The 19,333-nt window shown below is 43.9% G+C and overlaps 1 protein-coding gene across 5 annotated transcripts in view; it reads left to right on the top strand.

Moving 5' to 3' along the window:
* LOC118791344 (mitogen-activated protein kinase kinase kinase kinase 3) overlaps nt 1-19,333 on the top strand; it is an 84,213-nt gene that overhangs the window by 25,051 nt on the left and 39,829 nt on the right. For all 5 annotated transcript variants that reach the window (XM_036548669.1, XM_036548705.1, XM_036548687.1 and 2 more), the window contains exon 2: nt 6,854-6,911. In XM_036548669.1, the coding sequence (XP_036404562.1) occupies nt 6,854-6,911 (58 nt within the window). The remainder of the gene's footprint in view (nt 1-6,853; nt 6,912-19,333) is intronic.

The following is a 19,333-nucleotide window of genomic DNA, read 5'->3' as shown; positions in this document are numbered from 1 at the left end:
GAAAAAATATTTTTTTTCCTTCACAGCAGAGAGGACTTGCCACCTCTTTTCATTAACATGCACATTCATTAGCATTTTCAGAAACGTTCTGGTTTTGTGCTGTTTTGCCTGATGTTCTTGTTTTCCGTCTTCAGCACTTTGCATGGAACACTTGTCACACCTTATGGCTAAATGAGCCAATACAGGATGTCTCAGAAACTGACAGCTGTTTTTACAGGCAAACATTTTGCCTGCAGTTGTAAGGCCGTGATCACTAAATTATCATCGATTCAGCCATTGAAAATAACATTAACTTAAGAGCAGAAGCAAAGTGTCAATTGTAAGCTATGTGTGGTTTAATTTAGCCTTGTGCGGTCTTGAATATGTGTCCTGTAATCACCTTGTCTGCTATGAGGAGGGAATCCTTGAAATGACACTGAATGTGCCCAATAGTATTGTTACTAATTTTCACACTGGCCCATGGAAGTTAAATTGCCTATGGCATCATTCGGTCCTCCCAGTGCCCCTTACATCAGATAGAAACCATTTCTGCTCAGTGTAATTGTACAATGCTGTTGGTATCAGGGAAAGAGTCGCCAGCTGAAGAGGTTGTGAAGCTGGGTGGTGGTGGTAGAAGACAACCGCCACATGTCTTCTACCAAGGATAAGATGCTGACGAGGACGAAGGTAGTCATGACTGACACATCTGTGATGTTCATTTTACTGCGTCTGAGGATCGGTGGCCATTGCTGACATGAGTTCACGTCCGCTGGAGCGCCGAGCCAGTTGGCAGTCTGAAAGAGCTGCATCATTGAATCCGATGGGATGGATCCTACGGTGCATAGACAGATCTCTGCTTCATGCTAGGTTAGGCAGAACCTTGTGATCTTTGCTTGTTAACTGTCCTCCAAATCAAGCACGTTAATAATAGTATTCAGTTATTTGTATGAATAATGTGTCACGTCACTAGCACAGACATATGTGAACGAATTAGCCGGTCAGTTGAATTTAACTAGATAAGCAGATAAAGCATTTGTTAATTTAGCCAGTTTGAGCACGCACAACCTAATCTATTGCATGCCGCGTCAGTGTTATCTTAGTTAGGCAGTTCTAAAAAAAAGATGCTTCTGTTTCTGTCCATGTTGTTTGTTTTATTTGAATATCAAGGTGAAACCTGCCCACACTGGTTTATTGGTTATACGTCCAGAGGTCAGAAAAAATGCAGGTATTACTGAGTGCCGGAAATAGAAGCCAAAACATGTGCCACATGAGGTTCTGAGCAGACGCTACAAATATGTTTCGGTTCAGTGACTTTAGTCCTGTGCAGTGTATGCGCTAGTATGAATGCAGCTTTGGGTGTCTTATGCGTTTCATCTGAGATCATCTCTCTCTCTCTCTCTCTCTCTCTCTCTAGTCAGTGTGCTTTAGATGTCTTTAGTTCATCTCTCTTTCTCTCTCTGTGTGTAGTCAGGTGTAGTCAGTGTGCTTCTCTTTCTCTTTTTCTTTCTCTCTCTCTCGGTGTAGTCACTGTGCTTCATATATCCTCCTGTTTTGCCATCAGACCCCACACGCACTCAGTGCTGTTAACGAGCCGGCCATGTGAGGCCCTTTCACATCTGCCAGAAAAAGTGCATTTGTGCCATTTTTTTTTTTTTTTTGGAAGTCTGAAATCAGAAGTGAACTGATGCACTCAGAAAGTAATGCCAAGTTGGTTTTTGTCTGTCACTATAGTTGGTAGTCTGAAACATTTCCCCCTGCTGTGCCTAGCTGAGGCTTGATGGCTCAGACGTCATTCAACCGTGGGGGGGGGGGGGGGATAAGCAGCTGAAACGCTTCCGTCGAGTTTGTGTGTCACTTGCGATTTCAACTTCATCAGTTGGGAATATCAGACCATGGGAACCTCACTAGTTTAACTGGCCCCCAAGGAGACCCTCACCATTAGATACTTGAGAAAAGGTGGAATCCAAAGAAATGTGGTTGTCTGAAACTCTGTGAGGCTCTGTAATAAAAAAAAAATAAAGTAAAAAAGTACAAACAACATATTCATAGTTTATAACTGACAAGCATGATGAGATTTGTTAATAACTACACAAAATAAATGGACTTCATGGGGAAGGTTTGTTTGACTGAAATGCAGTTCACACCCTGGAGTGCCAAGGATTACTTTTTTTGCCAGATTTTTCACCTTTGTCCTATATTGCATGGTAAGACTTGCCAGACTTGTGGTCCCCACTGGCATAACAGTCTGAATCACAGAAAGATACTGGTCTGTCCACCACTGTAAGGGAGTAGTCCATAGACCAGAAAAGAATTGCACATGAATAGTCTCATCTAACAAATCAGAAAGATTTTAAATGACATTGATTCATGGGGGAAATTTTTCTGAAGCAATAATCACCGTAACTAGAAACGTTTGTAATATGTTCGGCCAAGCGTTGTGATGATACAGGCGGGCAACAGGCTAACTTAGGAAAACATGAAGTAGTCTACTTTATGAGGACACACTCTGAATAGTGAAAGCAGTTTATTGGCTGAAATGATGTATGGATTTGGTCAAAAATTTAACTTAAGGCCATGATTGTTTCTTCACTTTCTAGTTGGTTTTGTTCTTAGTGGTTTAAATTCAATGTGGCTTCTGTTTGGAACATCTGTAAAAAAGTACAGTCGTTTAGAGGTTTTATGATAGATCTATCTGCAGTGTTTATTTTTCCTCGCCTTCATTCTGAGAAAAGCTGAGGGGATTGCAGGATAATACTTTATGGCAGTGAGGGTGTGTGTGATTTAACACATCTAGAGATAAGCATTAAAGCACTAAGAAGCATACTATTTCAAAAGCAGATACTGTTTTTGTCGTATTTTCTTTCTCATTGATGTAGTTCTTGGTGTGCAAACCCCCGCCAGCCTGCTGGGTGGGATAAGAGTGATGTACCTTGTAACAAATATGGTCTTGAAGCAATTAAGTCCATACTGAAGGAACTAAAACAGCTGTAAATAATAATATGATGACATAGTTTACATTTCCCATTTCCTTTAATGAGAAATATTGACTGCTGAGAGCTTTAATGCTTTACCAGTAGCTGAATCCCATCATTGATTGAGATCAAACAAATTCCCTTGGCAATAACGAGTTTCACCCGGGGCTACTTAACCCTGAAAAAAACACAAGGTGGTCCTTTTGGCAAAGAATTTCATTACAGCTTTGAAATTAGCCGTTAATTGCCCTGAACAGCTTTGCCATTTCAGTAGTGGAGTTTAAGCTAATTATTCGGATTATCTTCTGTAAAAATCACTGTCATGGCCAATAGGTGACTCTCCTCTTAGAGGGTGGGTGAAAATGCTCAGTGCCCATCATTCTGTGATTTTTCAGTTTAATGCAGTTATAATGTAGCTACATTGTAAGGCTTTTCTTCCTGGCTCCTTGCTTTTCTAGTTCCTGGGAAAGGAAGTCTTGGGCTGTTCTCAGAATAATTATCATTTATTTTTGAAGCTTGACATATGCTTAAATTTTACACTTAAAAAGTCGAAGGCCATGTTTAGCCGAATTCACCAAGCCATGCCTATGGCCCTTACTGGGATGGTTTATCAGTAACGTTTGGTATATCCAACCAAATGCTTTGTCGACGTTTTATTTTCCCCTGTTTCCTCTTACTATCCCCCCATTCTGTAGAGAGGGAAGGAGGCCCTGGAAAAACATACAGCTCATCGATTCTTCATGCGTAGCCCTTCTTCACATTCATCTGCCCATACTGACCTCTCCTGTGGATCTCTCCAGGAGCCCTTTGCAGGGCTGTGCTGGTTTCGTGTGGGCTCGCAGTTCGGCTCGGTGGACATTGATCAGCAGCCCTCACCGTGGGTGTAGTTAATCCCCCCCCCTACCCCCTATCAGCTCACTGTCAGAGCTCACAGTAGAGCTGTGAGAAAAATCCACCTCGCCCACCTTCTTCCATGCCACCTCGAATCAACCCCCCAGTGTCACTGGCCTTGAGAGTTTGTGTGCCATTGGACTGAGGTGCATCAATGCATTAATGATGAATCAGTGAACGGTGCAGGAATTAAATGTTACAAGAATACAGTGCAAATTAAAATAGCCAAACAAAACATTGGGCTTCTGAGTGGCTCAGTTGGCAAGGCGCTAATCTTCAGTGCGAGCTGAGTTCTATAGCCTGGGTTCAAAACGAACTGTGCCTACTGCTAGCAATGACCCACAGTGATGGAAGGAATTTCTATAGGGGTGGGTAGGTCAGCCAGGGTCCACTCTTTGCACCACTCTCAGGCTCCCTGCAGTTTGTCAGGCACTGTTAAATTGCTTGGACATCAGCAGAGTGGTGCCTATCTTCCAACTGGTGCCCACTTCACTGTGGTTAAGTATGAGGCTCATATTGGCAAAATAGCTGTTGGCTGTATGAGAAGGTATCATAGGATTATTTAAATGATTACATTTTTGTTTAAATTATTTAGTGGGAAGTCAGTTACGAATAAAAATTATGAAAAAGGGGATTGTTGCCTAACGGTAGCTGAGGCACTGATATTAGTTCAACTTCCATTTCACCAGAATGGAACAGGATTCCCTGTTTTTATTCAGAAAAGGCCACAGTGGTTAATCTGTTTTATTGCTGGAAAGAATGCATTTCTGTATCCCAGGAGTAGGGTTGGGTACCGAAACCCTATACGACTGGTGTCTACCGGCCCGAATCGCAACGCCGATTTCGGTCCTTCATTTCGGTGCCACTTAACCCTTCCGTGCATACAGTCACACCGGTGTGCTTAGCGGTTTAGCGCGTATGCTAACACCGGTGCGATATGAACGCTAGATTGGAGAAATTCTAGCTAGTTTTAGCTTTCAGAAAACAGCAATTTAACTCTAAAAAATATAGCAAATGCTAACTGAAAACTGGGAAGCTTAATAACGCTAATGAAAACACAACAAACCATGTAACATAACACGCGCTACATAGCATAAAAAAATAAGTTACGTGCGAAAGGGTTGTTAAGGCGCTAGGTTTCTAACCATATTTTTTTCCCTTTAGTCATACCTGATGTGGGAGCACACCTCCAGTTTTCCGAGGCCATGTAAAATGCTTCCGGGGGAAAAAACACCACTCGTATCTATTCGATGCTGATATCACAGCAACAGCGCTATGCTGCAAAAGATACAGAATGCTACAAAAGTTAAAGAATGAAAACATATGCTAATAATGCGAGCATTTGTTAAGTGTTTAGTATTTATTTATATTCATATATTTAAATATACTTTAAACTGTTAAGCAGTTAATATACTGTTCAATTTCAAGTTCAGATTTGCCTTTCTAAAGGCATTCTTTAATGTCGTTGACCGTCGTTTTGACCTTTTTTTAAAGCATTGGTTCAGGCGCCGTTTAGGCACCGGTACCCTTTTAAAGTATTGCTTTAGCACCGCTAAAAAACCCAAACGATACCCAACCCTACCCAGGAGGTATGGTAACATTCAAGGCAAACATTGCCAGATTAAAAAGCTCCTTTTTGGCATTCTGGCAACTCTCATGCTGGGTACACAAAGGAAGGGTTTTGGTTCAATTGTGTAACTCTGTAACACACAAACTGCAACTAAATTGCAATAATAAAAGGAGCTTTCTATTACTTTCTATTACTATCTATTTCATTTAGATCACATACTTCTGCCGAGTCCCTCTCTGTCTTCAAGAAACATCTGAAGACACAGCTCTTTCGCTCTCACCTGAACACCTGAAACACTACCCCCTGAAGGAACTACTCATGTGTCGAACTGTCTCCTACTAAAATGTAATATAAAATCATAAGTAATCTAATGGTTTAACACACTCGTTAGCTTTACCTGCTAGTTTGTACCTTGCCTGGCCAACCAATGAAACCTGGTCATGCAGTGATTGTAATAGTGTTGGCTCTGTATGATTTTTCGCTTATATTGTATTGTGCCTCACTTGTAAGTTGCTTTGGATAAAAGCATCTGCCAAATGAATAAATGTAAAGTAAATGTAAATGTACATAGAATAAAATGCTCCTTTTAATTTCTTGAACCAACTATTTCTACTACCACTTTTTACAGAGATATACTGAAAGTGAAACAGATAAAGCGAGTAGTAGGGAAACTGTTTTATAATGATGTTATTGTTTTATTCTGCTATGTCTGTTTCTTACGGTAATAATTATTGATGAGTAGCTTGCAAACAAGAATTGATTTGATATTGTGGCTAACTAAATATTGCACAAAGAAATTTCTTGAATTTTCATAATTTCACAGGAACAAAACTGCAGTCAAATATTTGTTACCTGAAGGGTTAGGATGCAATTCTTTATCAAAAATATGGGTTGAGATCAGTGTACATGTTACAGCTGTGGTGTGAAATTAAATATGCTAAGGTCCTGTGTGCTCTTGTGGCATTGGAGGCATTGAATAACATTTATTATGAGTAGGTGTAGGTTTGCAGTCAGAGTCAGCAAACGTGAAACACAGCAACACAACAAAACGACATTTCATGAGCCTCATCATTGGCGCCCTATCAGAGTAACATCGTAAAAGTGGGTTTAAGTCAGTAGTGTTGTCTCTGACTTTTGAAGTGTCTTCAAAAGAGCTTAACAGCACAGGAACCGCTCTTATATCCAGTCTAGTGTGTCATCTCCAAGAAACTTCTCATAACCAACCGTCACAGGTTTATACTGTGGCCTGATTTGGCCTTGTAATTATCCCACACGTAACGCATCTGCCCTGAATACAAAATATTTGGTTAAAAAAAGCAGAATATGAATATATGCATTTCACAAAATGTAAAAAAAAAAATAAAAAAAAATAAAGCTTCGTCCTGTCCTATTTTGTATGTTTGATGACTTTTAATAGAAAGATTTCTCATTTCTGTTTTAGGCCCGGAATGTCACCACAGGGGAACTGGCTGCCATTAAAGTCATCAAGCTGGAGCCTGGTAAGCTGTTCAAATATCCCGTTTCGTGATGCTACCTGTCACTGGTGTGCTGGGTAGCGTCATAAGCAGCATTAGTGTGGGAGGAAGGTTTCGTCGAGTCGTTAGGAAATTTTTGGCTTTTTTACTATATAAACCTGAGGACTAGCAAGCTGAATAAGGCCAAGCGTTCCAAAATAAATTATCCATTGGATTTTTTACATATAAAAATGAAAAATGTACCACTTGCCTCAGACATGCTGTTAAAATAATTTGTTTTGCAGACATATTACATATTACTGATGTACAGCATTGCCCCTTAAGTCAATCACTCGTTTCTTTGAGTTAAAACTGCATATTACAGATTCAAATGGTACCGTGAAGCCACTAATTGGTACTTTTTGCATATCACTTGCGGGTAACAGATGTTGCATTAAATTGCCCTCACAAGCTTGTTAGCCGGTTTCACAGGGTAATGTATCCACCCACCCACCCAAGTAATGTATGTTTTAAATGTGAAGGCACTCTTACCCATCATTTTTTACTTCATTTTTAAAGGTAGATCTTCAAAGGCATGTTCCTTTTGAAAGCTTACATCATTCTAGGTTATTTAATTCTGGTTATTTATGACAGTCATTTACAGGGTTTTTTTTTCTCTGGAGTGTTAAAACCTTAACTTTGAAACTCGTTTGGATATATTCATGGGAAAAAGTGCTTTCTATAATCATGTATGGCTGACAGACAAAAACAATGCTGAATGGCTTCCTCCAGTAATGTGGTTTTGGTAAAGGAGTTGCTGTTCCTTCCTCCAAATAGACTCACCATTTATTTTCTACAACAGCAGCAGCGGCGAAAATAAGGTGAAAGCGTGTAACCGATCTCCAGGAACGTGCACGTGCTGTCTTTTTGCCACCCAGGTGAATCAGCCCAGGCTCTAACACAGCAGGTCGCTGCCTCTGCCCCAGGGCATTTCCAATTAGCTGCATTCCCCTGCACTGGCACGGTATCACAGTCTCGTGTGTCTGTATCCCCCGACCTGCCGAGAGGTCTTCAGCGCCGCGCACTCCCGCAACAAAACAGGCCAGCCCCATCCGCCGCCTGAGGGCAATGCAGGAGGGACAGGGAGGAGTCAGGCTATGTGTTAGCGGTACCATTTCCCGAGCTGGGCTGCCACAGAGCCCAACTGCGAGATGCAGTGAGTTTACGTAAAGGATCCACTGCTCCCAGCGTTCTCCCTGCCTGCATCCTAAAGGTTGTTCGCATTTGGTTAAAGTCCTGGCATATGCTGATGAAGGCTGTGAGTGGATGTCAGACAAGTTTCTGTTGTGCGTCTCTGAATTTAAAAAGGCCCAGTCAAAGGGTGTTGTCTTTTGGCTTATTTTACTGAAATATTTGACAGGCGTGAGGTAAATGGTATTATTATGCTATTTACCGCTGTGCCGTAAACAAGAATGTTTCTTCCTACAAACAAATCTATTCTAAATTTGGTGAATATTGTTAGGCATAAAATGGGTATTTTACATTTTTGAAGTGGCTGTTTAGTATGAGGGCTGGTAAACAGAGGTGCTTGGGGAGAGTTGATTTTATGTGGGTGATATAACTTTGACTTTGGGCTTAAATTTGCTTTGGAAAACAATAGGAATGGACCTTAAAAAAAAAGAATAAGTTTAGAGCAGGTGTTGCTCAGTTCCACAGATCTGTCATACAAGGATGCAAGTTCTAATTAAATTCAAATTCTAATCATTGGCTTCCATTATCAGCCATTCCAGCTGGTGTAATGAGGAGTGGGATTTTTACAGCATCTGCTCTAAACTGAAGGCCATGATCAAGCTGAAGTTCTCACTGTCTGCTGGCAGTGGGCTCTGTCCAGCCTGGTCAGTGCAGCTGAACATGATCACAGACTGTGAAATGCCTAGGTTGATTATTCTGAAATGCCAGAAAAGTGGATCTCATTGATTAGGCTATGCTATGTATAGCACGATGTCTTTCACTTCACAAGCACAGCGCACTGCAGTCCTCCTGTCTTCAGACAGCGGTGTTGACACCTGCTTTATAAATGAAGCCGTCGCTGGAAAATTTGGGAGTGAAGCAGTCACAAACCCCCCCCCCCCCCACACACACACACACACACACACACACACACACACACACACACACACAGATATCGTGTTGTCTTTACACTCCAGAGGCCTGAAGAGTGGGTGCACGTGTTGGTCTGATCATTTTAGCTTGCGTAACTCATTACTGCCGGGTCATGAATATTTCAGCACAGCTAAGCTGCAATGCAGCTGAACACTCAGTAATCGTGTGCACGTACTCAGCTGAGCCTAGCAGTTGATGGGGAGAAGAGGCAGAAAGCCCTCATCCAGCAGCTGCCAGACCGCTTCACAGCCCTGCAGCACCTACACCTTCTGCACCGTGAAACCCTACTGAATGCTAGGCCAGTGGAAACAGCGGTCATTAGGGATGTAACGATACCAAAAACTCGCGGTACGATAATACCACGCTAAAAAGACCATGATGTGGTAATTATCGCGATATTAAAAACGAAGAAAAATTATGACTTGAAAAAGTGTCCTTCATTAAATAATAAATCAGCATTTTTTATTCATATAAAATTTGTTTTTCCTTTTAACTTAAAGTGCTTCTGCTTTCCTTCTTTAATAAAATAAAAGTAGCCAGCCATGAGCTAAGCATGTGCAAAAATTGGCATGAATTGTCTTTGGCAATGAATGATTGAACTATGTATGTACAATTCAGCGGTGGCTCCTGCCAAATCTCTCAGGGGGGGGCAATTGTTGCGATGATGGCTAAGGTGACCCGTTCAATGGGTAAATTAACAGCTAGCTAACTAGACATTGTCGCATTGCAAACAAAGCGTTAGCTACTTCGCAGCCTGCTAGCCACGTTTTCCGCTCATACCAGCTCCGTGAAAATCCCCGGTTATACGATCCCCCCCTTTGTAGATACTTGCTTGATGTTTAAATTTGGTCTGGGTGGTCCTAATTCTTTAGTTGCCAATTTATCCTGATTACTACGACGACTGAACGGTATTTCTTTTAATGACTCAATCGAGTTGCTCTGAGTTGAGGTAACATTAGCCATGTTGACCTTGAATGTGACGAGATCGCTGGCTGTCCCAGCGATCCCTACACCGGGTTACATGCAGTATGATGAAAGCACGTTAGTGCAACCCATACAGATTGCATTGCAGTGCCTGCAGTTTGAAAAAAAATTGCCTTAACACGAGAGTCTATCAGAGCGATCTGGGCGATTTTCAACCTGACTGAAATTGCCCGAAGGGGGCAGTACTCCACAGAACACGACTTGACACTGATTGAACTATGATATTCAGAGGCAGGACAAACTGTCTAGAACAGTCACAGCCAACATAACACTATGGCAGAATGTGGTAGAAAAATTCCCTTCCTTTCCCCCCTGGTGGTGCGTCGCCCGACCGTCCTAAGGAACAAATCACCACTGGTACAATTGCAAAACAAAAACAATACAATTTTCAACAAGCAGAGATTGTAGAATGCAGCTATACTAGCGAAATAATATCCTGGTAGATGTAAATGTAATATCCTGGTAGATTTCATCACAGTCCCGCGACGGTATCGAGACATTTTTTTTATCGCAGTATCGCGAAATTCGATATATCGTTACATCCCTAGTGGTAATTATAGCACAGTGTTGTATCTTGTAATGCAAGAGTTGCCGTGAGGGACTGGGCCGATCGTGCTCTCCCAGTTCTCCATTACAAGCTATTATGTTCTCTATGCTAGGGACCTACTAGAACAGCCACCTAAGGACAGTATGATGAGGAGGGAGTGGTGTATTTAAACATGAGAAACTGTACTGTGAGGCCCACCGCTGCTCTGAATGCTTGGATTGACTGAAGAAGTCTGGAAATTGGGGCTAAAATTCCACCCTACCATCCAGTCCTTTTGAAAGCTGCACAAGCGAACCCAGATTTTTTACTTTACACACGTGCCCCTAGGCAGAGATCTTGATTGCAGCTCTGTGAGCTGCCATTTAATGTTCAACAAAAGGCTTGGCAACAAATCCCCGTCAACTTCCAAAAAACTCCTCTGCGGCAGAAGGCAAATATTAACTTCTGTGCGGTTTTGCTGTCTGTGAAAGCTGGAAAGCAGATTGCCGCTCCGCTTATTAGCCTCTGAAACTCACCGGGGGGGGCGGGCGGTCAGTCTCTGTTAATGCGATGGCATGCGGCGATGCCACCGTAAGCCCGCGGACCGCGCTTTTGATGGAGCTGTCTCCGGGGCCATTTTCAGAAGTGCGCTTTGAGCCCCGCGGTGCAGCTTCCGCTGGTCGTGTGGGCCCGGGCAGACGGCTCCGCTCAGCTCTTCTCGAATTCAGATGCTCTGACAAACAAAATGGGCCCCGTGCACTCGTGTGTCCTCCTGCCTCCGCGCGCCGGCGCCATGTCAGCGCGTTCGGGTCTTATTTATTGCACCAATGGATAGTGGTCGAGCTGAGAGGAAGAAACGACAGTCTCTGCATTTAAAACATCCCCATTTGCCACCGTCAGATGAGGAGCACTGGGGGGAAAAAAGATCAATGTAAAATAGAAAGGGCTCTGCATTGTGTTTCAGTGTTATTTTCATCCCCAGTGTATGTGTGTGTGTGTCTGTGTGCGTGTGTGCATACATGCATCTGTGTGTGTGTGTGTGTTTGCATGCTTGTGTATGTGCGTGTGCATGGTACTGACGACTAATCCTCACACTCAGCCAGGAGCTGCAGCCAGCCTCCCTCTGCAGGCTTCAGTGTCACAAGCACCGCTGGCTCATCCTTATCCTTTTGCCGTATAATGTCAAACCACAGCCTCTAGGCAAAGGCACAGAAACAGCTTTTACCTGGGGAGGTTAACGGTGAGGATGTGATGTCAGTTTTCCAAGGCCAAAACCCTCCCCAGCATGCCGGGGAGTGCGCTTCTGTAAGACTCCTGCGGTTTGTTGTTTTTTTTTTGAACCTTTTTATCCGAAGATTGACGGGTTCTGAAATCGTCTCGGACTGCGCTTTGCAGCGACCATGGGGTATAAGAATACTAAAATATCGAGCTGCTGGTATCCTGCGCCGTGCCTGACATTGAGAGACCCGTTCCCTGTAGTTCCTTCCCCCTTTATTGTTGCTTGAGGCATTGTGTCAACCTTCGTTAACACTGCAGACCCAAGTGTTAGAACTCTAGAACACTCCTGGGCTTTCCCGAGAATGCAGGGACCACATTAGGATTCCTCCCATGTGTGGTACTCAGGCAAATACATCCCAAAAGCAAACAAACTGTCCAATTACACATTCCATTTATTTTAAAAGAGAAAACATGCTTTGAAGCATTTAGCTTGTAATTGATTTAAAGCAAGCATTGTTATTCTGTTATCTGTTAGTGCAGAAAAATATGAACAAGTTATAAAAAGTGCTCGGTCTATAAAAAATCTAGCTGGAAATATGATGCTAACAGTGTTCCTGAAATGTTGATACGTGATATTGGTATTGGTTTATGGAAAGGGGATGTAAACAAGATCATATTTCTAAACAACCGTGACAATGCTAGCTAGCCAGCATTACGTTCAGTTATTTTCTGGCATTTGTCCAAACATGCATGCATATCTTATTAGATGAGCTAAAATGGCCTCTATCATTTCACATAGACATACTGATTTTTGTCGGTGAGGTTTCCTCCTTTATTTCTGCCATGTCAACATTTGAGGGTCAGAACATTCGATCTGAATCAGTGCAGTTCCCCCCCACAGCCAGGATACTTCATCGGTAGTAAAATTTTGCTGGAGCAAAGAGTAGCAGCTATTGTTGTAAAATTATCAACAGCATGCAGCTGGGTATATCAGCATGTTGCTTCCTCTTCCTGGATGTAATTGAATGTCAGATTATTAATCAGCAGTAAGAAGTTTTCCACGATTACAGTAACGCTTTAGATCAGATGCAGCCCCTTCTGGAGTATACTGTTGTGCCATTAATGGATTTGGAGGGTTTTAAAAGGCAGCCATTTATTTACAAAGTTACATAAATTTATCACTCAAAGCCATTTCATCTGAAGGAGTTTGAGACTTTGATCACTGTTTGGAGTTTGCGTGGCACCCGTGATGCTGAAATTATTGAAACCGAAAGTGTGAAATTGTGCGTTATGGTAGGATAAGATGTTAGAATTACACATGTTTGCCCAAATGCTCTCAGGGCACTCTAGTCCTATCTTAAAATTTGACAATCCGGCTCAAGAAAAGTGTGAACAGGAGTGTGTCAGGTGACAAATCTGCTGCAGACACAAAACAGGTGACATCAGCATGTAGGGACCAAGCCACGCACCATTAATTATTGCTCATCGGACTCCACCGGTCGTGTCCAAATCCAGTAGGCCGACCTTGACAGCCCAGTGGGTTGAGCTCATGCAAGCAGATGCTGTCCTCCCACCTCCGTGACACTACAGCTGCCATAACGAGGACTCACTGGGACAGAATCATTTAATTACAGCCTGTCAGAGCAGAAAGAGGAGAGCACCGTTTTCCCCGCTTCGGCCCACCCATTTACCCTGCAGGCAACACACTGGACCAACAGGCGTCGTTTTGCGGCTTTCCCGGCCCGTGCCAGCCCCTCCTCCACCTGGTACTGTATACTTTCAGAATTTGCCTTCAGACGATTGGTTTGATTACCGTCTCTGCTGCCGCAGTGTGATTACAGTGTGTCTCATTTTCCTTTACCACTGATTTAATTGCCGTGCCGCCAGAATGGATCATTCCAGCAGGGGAAAAAAAAAAAAGAGTGTTCCGTTTGGGGTAGGGGTGTGTGTCTTGGTTGCCACGGAGTTTTTAGTCCCACAACACTAGAGAAAACTGTCCTGTTTTCTGTCAGTTATCTCTGCTCTGAGGCAAGTGTTGTATCAAGGCCTGACGCAAAACAAGCAAATATTTCAACCGGTGGAAATTTTTCAGAGCAGTCCTGAGGTTGTGTGTCGTTAAATATAAACCCCACTCCCTCATATTTCAGCCAGGCTACGTCCCCCACGGAAGGATGGCGGGTACTCGTGCATCCACACTGAGGGTTCTTCTGGGCATGTGTTTATTTTGATTTGGTAATTACACGGCCCAGTATTCAACCTTCGGCTTGCTGGAATGCGAGCTATGCAGAGGTGTAGCTGTCAAAACGAACCCATAAAGACGAAAGTGGGGTCAGAAATGTTCAGCATGGGGAACAAGAGTCTCATCAGCTGAAGCATGGCCACCCCAGATGTCTGCTGCCTTGTCGGGTTTTGGCGCAGTGCTCTGAGAGGCACCCCTAGCCTATTATCTGAGGGAGGTCAAAGTGTCCTGTCCTGAGACCTGCCATTAGGGCTGGGCAATATAGCCGCCGCGATATATCGCACAGCTATTTTTAGCGCAATAACGGCTATCCCCGCTATGGCTAAAGGGGAAAAAAATACAGGAAGTAACCTAACGCCACATACCGGGGATAGCTGTTATTGCGCTAAAAATAGCTATGTAATATATCGTGACGGCTATATCACCCAGCCCTACCTGCCATGTGACATTACATGTCTTCCTGGGTGACACTGTATGTCAGCCTTCCAAAGAGAATACATTCGGATGCTCTTGCCCTCACAGAACCAGAGAAGTGACAGACCCACCAACAAAGCAGGTGGGTCTTCTCAGAGCAGACGCTGCTCTGGAAAGGGATAAAAAACAAACAAAACGTGTGAATCAGCTCTGCCTCCCTCTGCCTCCTTACGTAGCTCAAATTCATTTTTTTTCTGCTTTTTCAGCTGTTTCTCAAGCGACGAGAGATTGTCAAAACACAATCCACTGAAGATGCATTTCACGCCACAGATCGAAAAGTGTCTCCCGTGCTGACTTGACCAACTATCACTTGATTTGTGGTGCATGCAAGACAGCTGGACCGCAAACGCTTGCCACGTGTTTAAATGACCATCCACGCGTCCCCTGTCCTAGACTGGGAGAGGGAATCGCATCATATGCGTGCTTTTGAATACAGCCGCATTGGCGGTGGGGTTTAATGAGTTTTCTCACTTGTGGATCTGGTAAATGAGATTATCGGGCTCAAGGAAATAAGTGTCCCTCGATTCCCACACCAGCCAAATTAGGGTGTCGAGGCAGAAATCCTGCTTATGGGATTTGAGCGACTACCAGCTGAGGCCTTAAGAAACAGGGAGGGTGGTTCTAAGGGTTCTCAGGAAAAGAAAGTGAAGGCAAAGTCTTTGGTTAGTTGTGGCAAGCCCTCATAAATCAGTGTTCCAATGCCCCAGAACTTTGTGTTGGCCTGCTTGGCACATACAGCTGAACACTTCATCTGTCAGCATCATATATACATGCATATATTTGGTTATTAGATCTAGATACCGATTGATTGCTATTGAATCAGATCAACAATATTATATAATAATTGTAAAGTGAACTAGGCACTCTTTATGCTAGCATCTCCCCCTTGCCCCCCCCCCCTTGTGACAAAGCCATTCTGTATTAAATGCTCAGGAGAGGGAGTCACAGCATGGGAGTAGAATGCCAGATGTGGCACCGCATCACGTTGCAGTGCCGGGGTCCTCCTGGTACCATTGTGTGCTTTTTGCCACTTGGCTGAAAGTGTCGAATATTTCCTCGTCCATCACCCGAGTGACGGAGACTGATCGGACATTCCGCTTTCCGCTTGGTCTGCTACGCTGCGGAGTGCTGAAAACGTGTCAATATTTTATTCCGATGCTTTCCTGCCACTTGGGTCACTTGTGGAGTCATCTGAGGTAGAGCCTTGTCCTGCCAGCCATGCGCAAACACACTGCAGGAAGCCATCCAAAATTAATGCAGCAGATGTTTGGTTCCCTCACAAGTGACAGTGTTACGCCATGACAAGTGGGAGGCGTTCAGTCTTCCAGTAAGTGACAAGGGATGTTTATAATAATGCGTAACTCTGCAGAGGTGCTGGAACCATTAAAACTAGGCCGGGATTCGCGTTAGACACAAATGAGTCTATCAGAGGCTGTCCAAAGAATTCCACACGCGCTCTTCATTTGGCCTGTCGTATGTACAGCAGATTTACATTGGATATTACAGCGAGTTAAGCTCAAACAATGGAATACAGATTCAGTAGCTGGGACTTCTGTCAGTTGGCTTGCTAGCGTGCCAATTGCTTCAAGGGAGGATGTGTGAGATATGCATTTAATTTAGTTGCATTTATCTCAGCTGACCCCTCTCTTGAAAATACCTGCATATGCGCACATTATTAATGCCACTCGCAAGCTTATTGAGGTGAATTTTTCAGACCCTATCAGCAGTGCCGTATTTGCTGCGTTGGTGAATTAATATACACGTTTTTGGGGAAAAAAGTGGGATTTCATTGTAATTATGTTAGAGGAGCTTATTTCTGGCCCTAATTGCTCAGTGGCTGATTTTTAAAATTTGATGTGTTGTTGAGTCAATGCAATTGTCACAGCTCTAATTAAAACCTCTCCTGCTCAGGACCAGCGAGGGTTGTCACATGCGGTGAGGTGTCCCGGCGGGTTGTCACACACTGTGTGGCAGCCCGCAGTTACCCGCACGTGTGACCTCATCAGGTCCCTGCTAGACAGAACACAGAGGAATGTGCGTTGTAGTTAACGTAGCCAGGTAACAGCCGCCTGGTATTATTGGAAAACACAACAGCATTCTAGGGCAGTGTTTCTCAACCCTCTCCTGGAGGACCCCCTCGCCCTGCATGTTTTAGATCTCTCCCTGCTCCAACACAGCTGATTCAAGTGATCAACTCGTTATGGACTCCTGAAGCTGCTTAATAACAAACTGATCATTGGAATCAGCTGTGTTGGAGCAGGGAGAGATCTAAAACATGCAGGGTGAGGGGGTACTCCAGGAGAGGGCTGAGAAACACTGCTCTAGGGAATGAGGTTATTTGGTTTTATATGATGTTTGCAGTCAACTTCAGAAAAAGACTCATTGCGCATAATCTGTACATTTGCAGGCAGCTTAGAGTGACATTTTGTTTGTGGACAAATGCAGCATATAGACTGGCTGTTACTGAGGTCTGAGTGAATGAGATGAGTTGTCTGCTTCACGTAAAGGTCACTGAATCTGCGCTGCATCTGTTTGGATTGATCCGAGTTCTCGATGTTCAGAGTGACCACCAGGCACCAAAATCCTTTCTGTAATGGCGGGTTTGTAAGAGGTTTGCTCATCCACCTGTGCACAGCTGGCATCACCCGAGTGTTTGGTTTTTGTTTACGTCTCAGGAATCTGTTAATCTCACGTGGCGGCAGTGTAGCAGAGTGGTTAAGGAGCAAAAGGTTGCCGGTTCGATCCCCGCTGGGACACTGCTGCTGTACCCTTGGGCAAGGTACTTAACCCACAATTGCCTCAGTAAATATCCAGCTGTATAAATGGATAACATTGTAAAGAACTGTAACCTATGTAAGTCGCTTTGGGTAAAAGCGTCTGCTAAATGAATAAATGTAAATGTAAATGTAAGTAAGTAGAGGCTGTTAACGCCTACTAACACCCAATGCGAAACGCAAAGGCGTCTTTGCGGTTTGCTGCTTGGTGCGTTGGGGCAGATTAATTCACCTCAAGTCTTTTGTGGCCAGTGTGCAGCACAGTCACAACAGCACAGAGCAGGGACACCCCTCAGCCTCAGCCCAGGAGTGGCACACAAAGGAACTGAAAGGCCGCGAAGGCCGTAGGAACACAGCAGCCTGACGTAAATACCTGTACCCGCTATATTAAAGAGTGTGTGTGGTGACAGATGGCTAATTATAAGGGAAGCTGCTTGTTTTTTTTTTTTTTTAAGCACAGTGTCCCAGTTCTTCCAGATGTTTAACCGTGTGTGTTGCACGTCTCAAGAGACTTCAGTATCGTCCCAGTCTGTGACTCCTTATCTGATGTGCTCCTCCCTACCCACCCCTTTCCTTTGGGAGAAATGTATTGTATCTCACCTGGCATAATGTAGTCCCTGTTTTTGAGTTCTTATGTGGATTTAGTGAGATGGCGTGTTAATTTATGTATCATGCTGTCTCTGGGTGTGTGTCACTTGGCCTGCAGGATTCCTGGCTGCCTTTGTCATGTGTGAAGCTGATGACTAGCATGTCGCTATTGTTTTTGTGTTGGGTGGGGTAAAACCAAGAATCCACATTTAGGACATGCTCTTATCCAGAACGACATACATAAGTTACCGTTTTTTACGTCACCCATTTATACAGCTAGATGTTTTACTGAGGTAATTCTGGGTTAAGTACCATGCCTCAGGCACTGGCAACTTCAATCAACAGTGAAGTAGTAGCGTTGATCAGAGATTCAGTATAGCCTTAGGAAAATGCAGTGTAATGTTGCAAATCTTTAATGTACTCTGAATGGCATTGTCTGCTTAGTTACACAAAGTTAATCATATACAAAACCTTCAGCACTACAGTCTCTCTTCTGTTATTTGCCACAGTGCCTGTGGTCACAGCTCTGGACTTTGTTTATATCCTCCTGCAATAATGCACGTGTTAATGCCAAAACACTTATTCATTAATTCATATGGGTAGGTGTGTCTTTGTAAGATGCATGTATCCTGTTAATGCAATGGCACAGGCAACCTCCTTGGCCTCTCTTTGCCACACGCACACTCTGACCTGCAGGTCTGCCAGACGTTACCTAGCAACAGTGCGCCTGGGCCATTCGGGCAGAGCTGGCAGATGGGTCGCAGGCTTTTTTTTTTTGGAGGGGAGGGTGCAAACTGCAATTTGTTGTTCTGACCTGACAAATAGGCTCTGTGGAAATCATATTCCATTTGGTCTGACGGTTGCCTCTGAGAAAATGAGGCTGTTTTCTGCGTGCAGTCTTGAAGGGTCAAAGCGTCAGTAGAGATGGGGAGGGGGTCTCACTGGCAACTCGGCAGTCGGTGAAGACAAACCAGCCACCCAGAGAATTGACTCACTCTTAAGGATTTCCACCTGCTCTCAATTCATGGGAAAGACACTCACCAGGTGCCTTTTAAGCCCTCTGCTTGTCAGCAAAATGGCCTTAAACCAGCTCGGATTGGTGACTGGGGACTAATTACCATGATTTGCAGTGCAGGATTGGCCAGGGCACCCCCCCCCCCCCCACCCCCATTGCTCTGAGCTCAGCTTGTTTGTTTTCAGAAATAGCTTCCTTGCTCCACAGTGTCCACAGTCCAAGCCGAACCAATTTAGGTCACACCTGGTCCACAAATGGCTGGTGTTATGGTGATAATCAGGAAGAGAGTGTGATGCTAGAGGGTGTTTGTAGAATTTCGCTGGAATCGGTGTCAGTTTAATTTAAAATGGTGTAATTTATAAAGCAATAGAATTGTTTGAGTTGGGGAACGTAACCATCTGCTCGCCTTTAGTTTTGAGCAGCTGTGTTTAAGCCCAGCAGATTTGCTTAGATCGATTTTTTAGCTGAATTCACGTGTGCCTCCCT

This window comes from Megalops cyprinoides, chromosome 1 (genome assembly GCF_013368585.1).
Source record: "Megalops cyprinoides isolate fMegCyp1 chromosome 1, fMegCyp1.pri, whole genome shotgun sequence".
Lineage (NCBI taxonomy): Eukaryota > Metazoa > Chordata > Actinopteri > Elopiformes > Megalopidae > Megalops > Megalops cyprinoides.
This window is presented reverse-complemented; position numbering and strand designations above follow the sequence as displayed.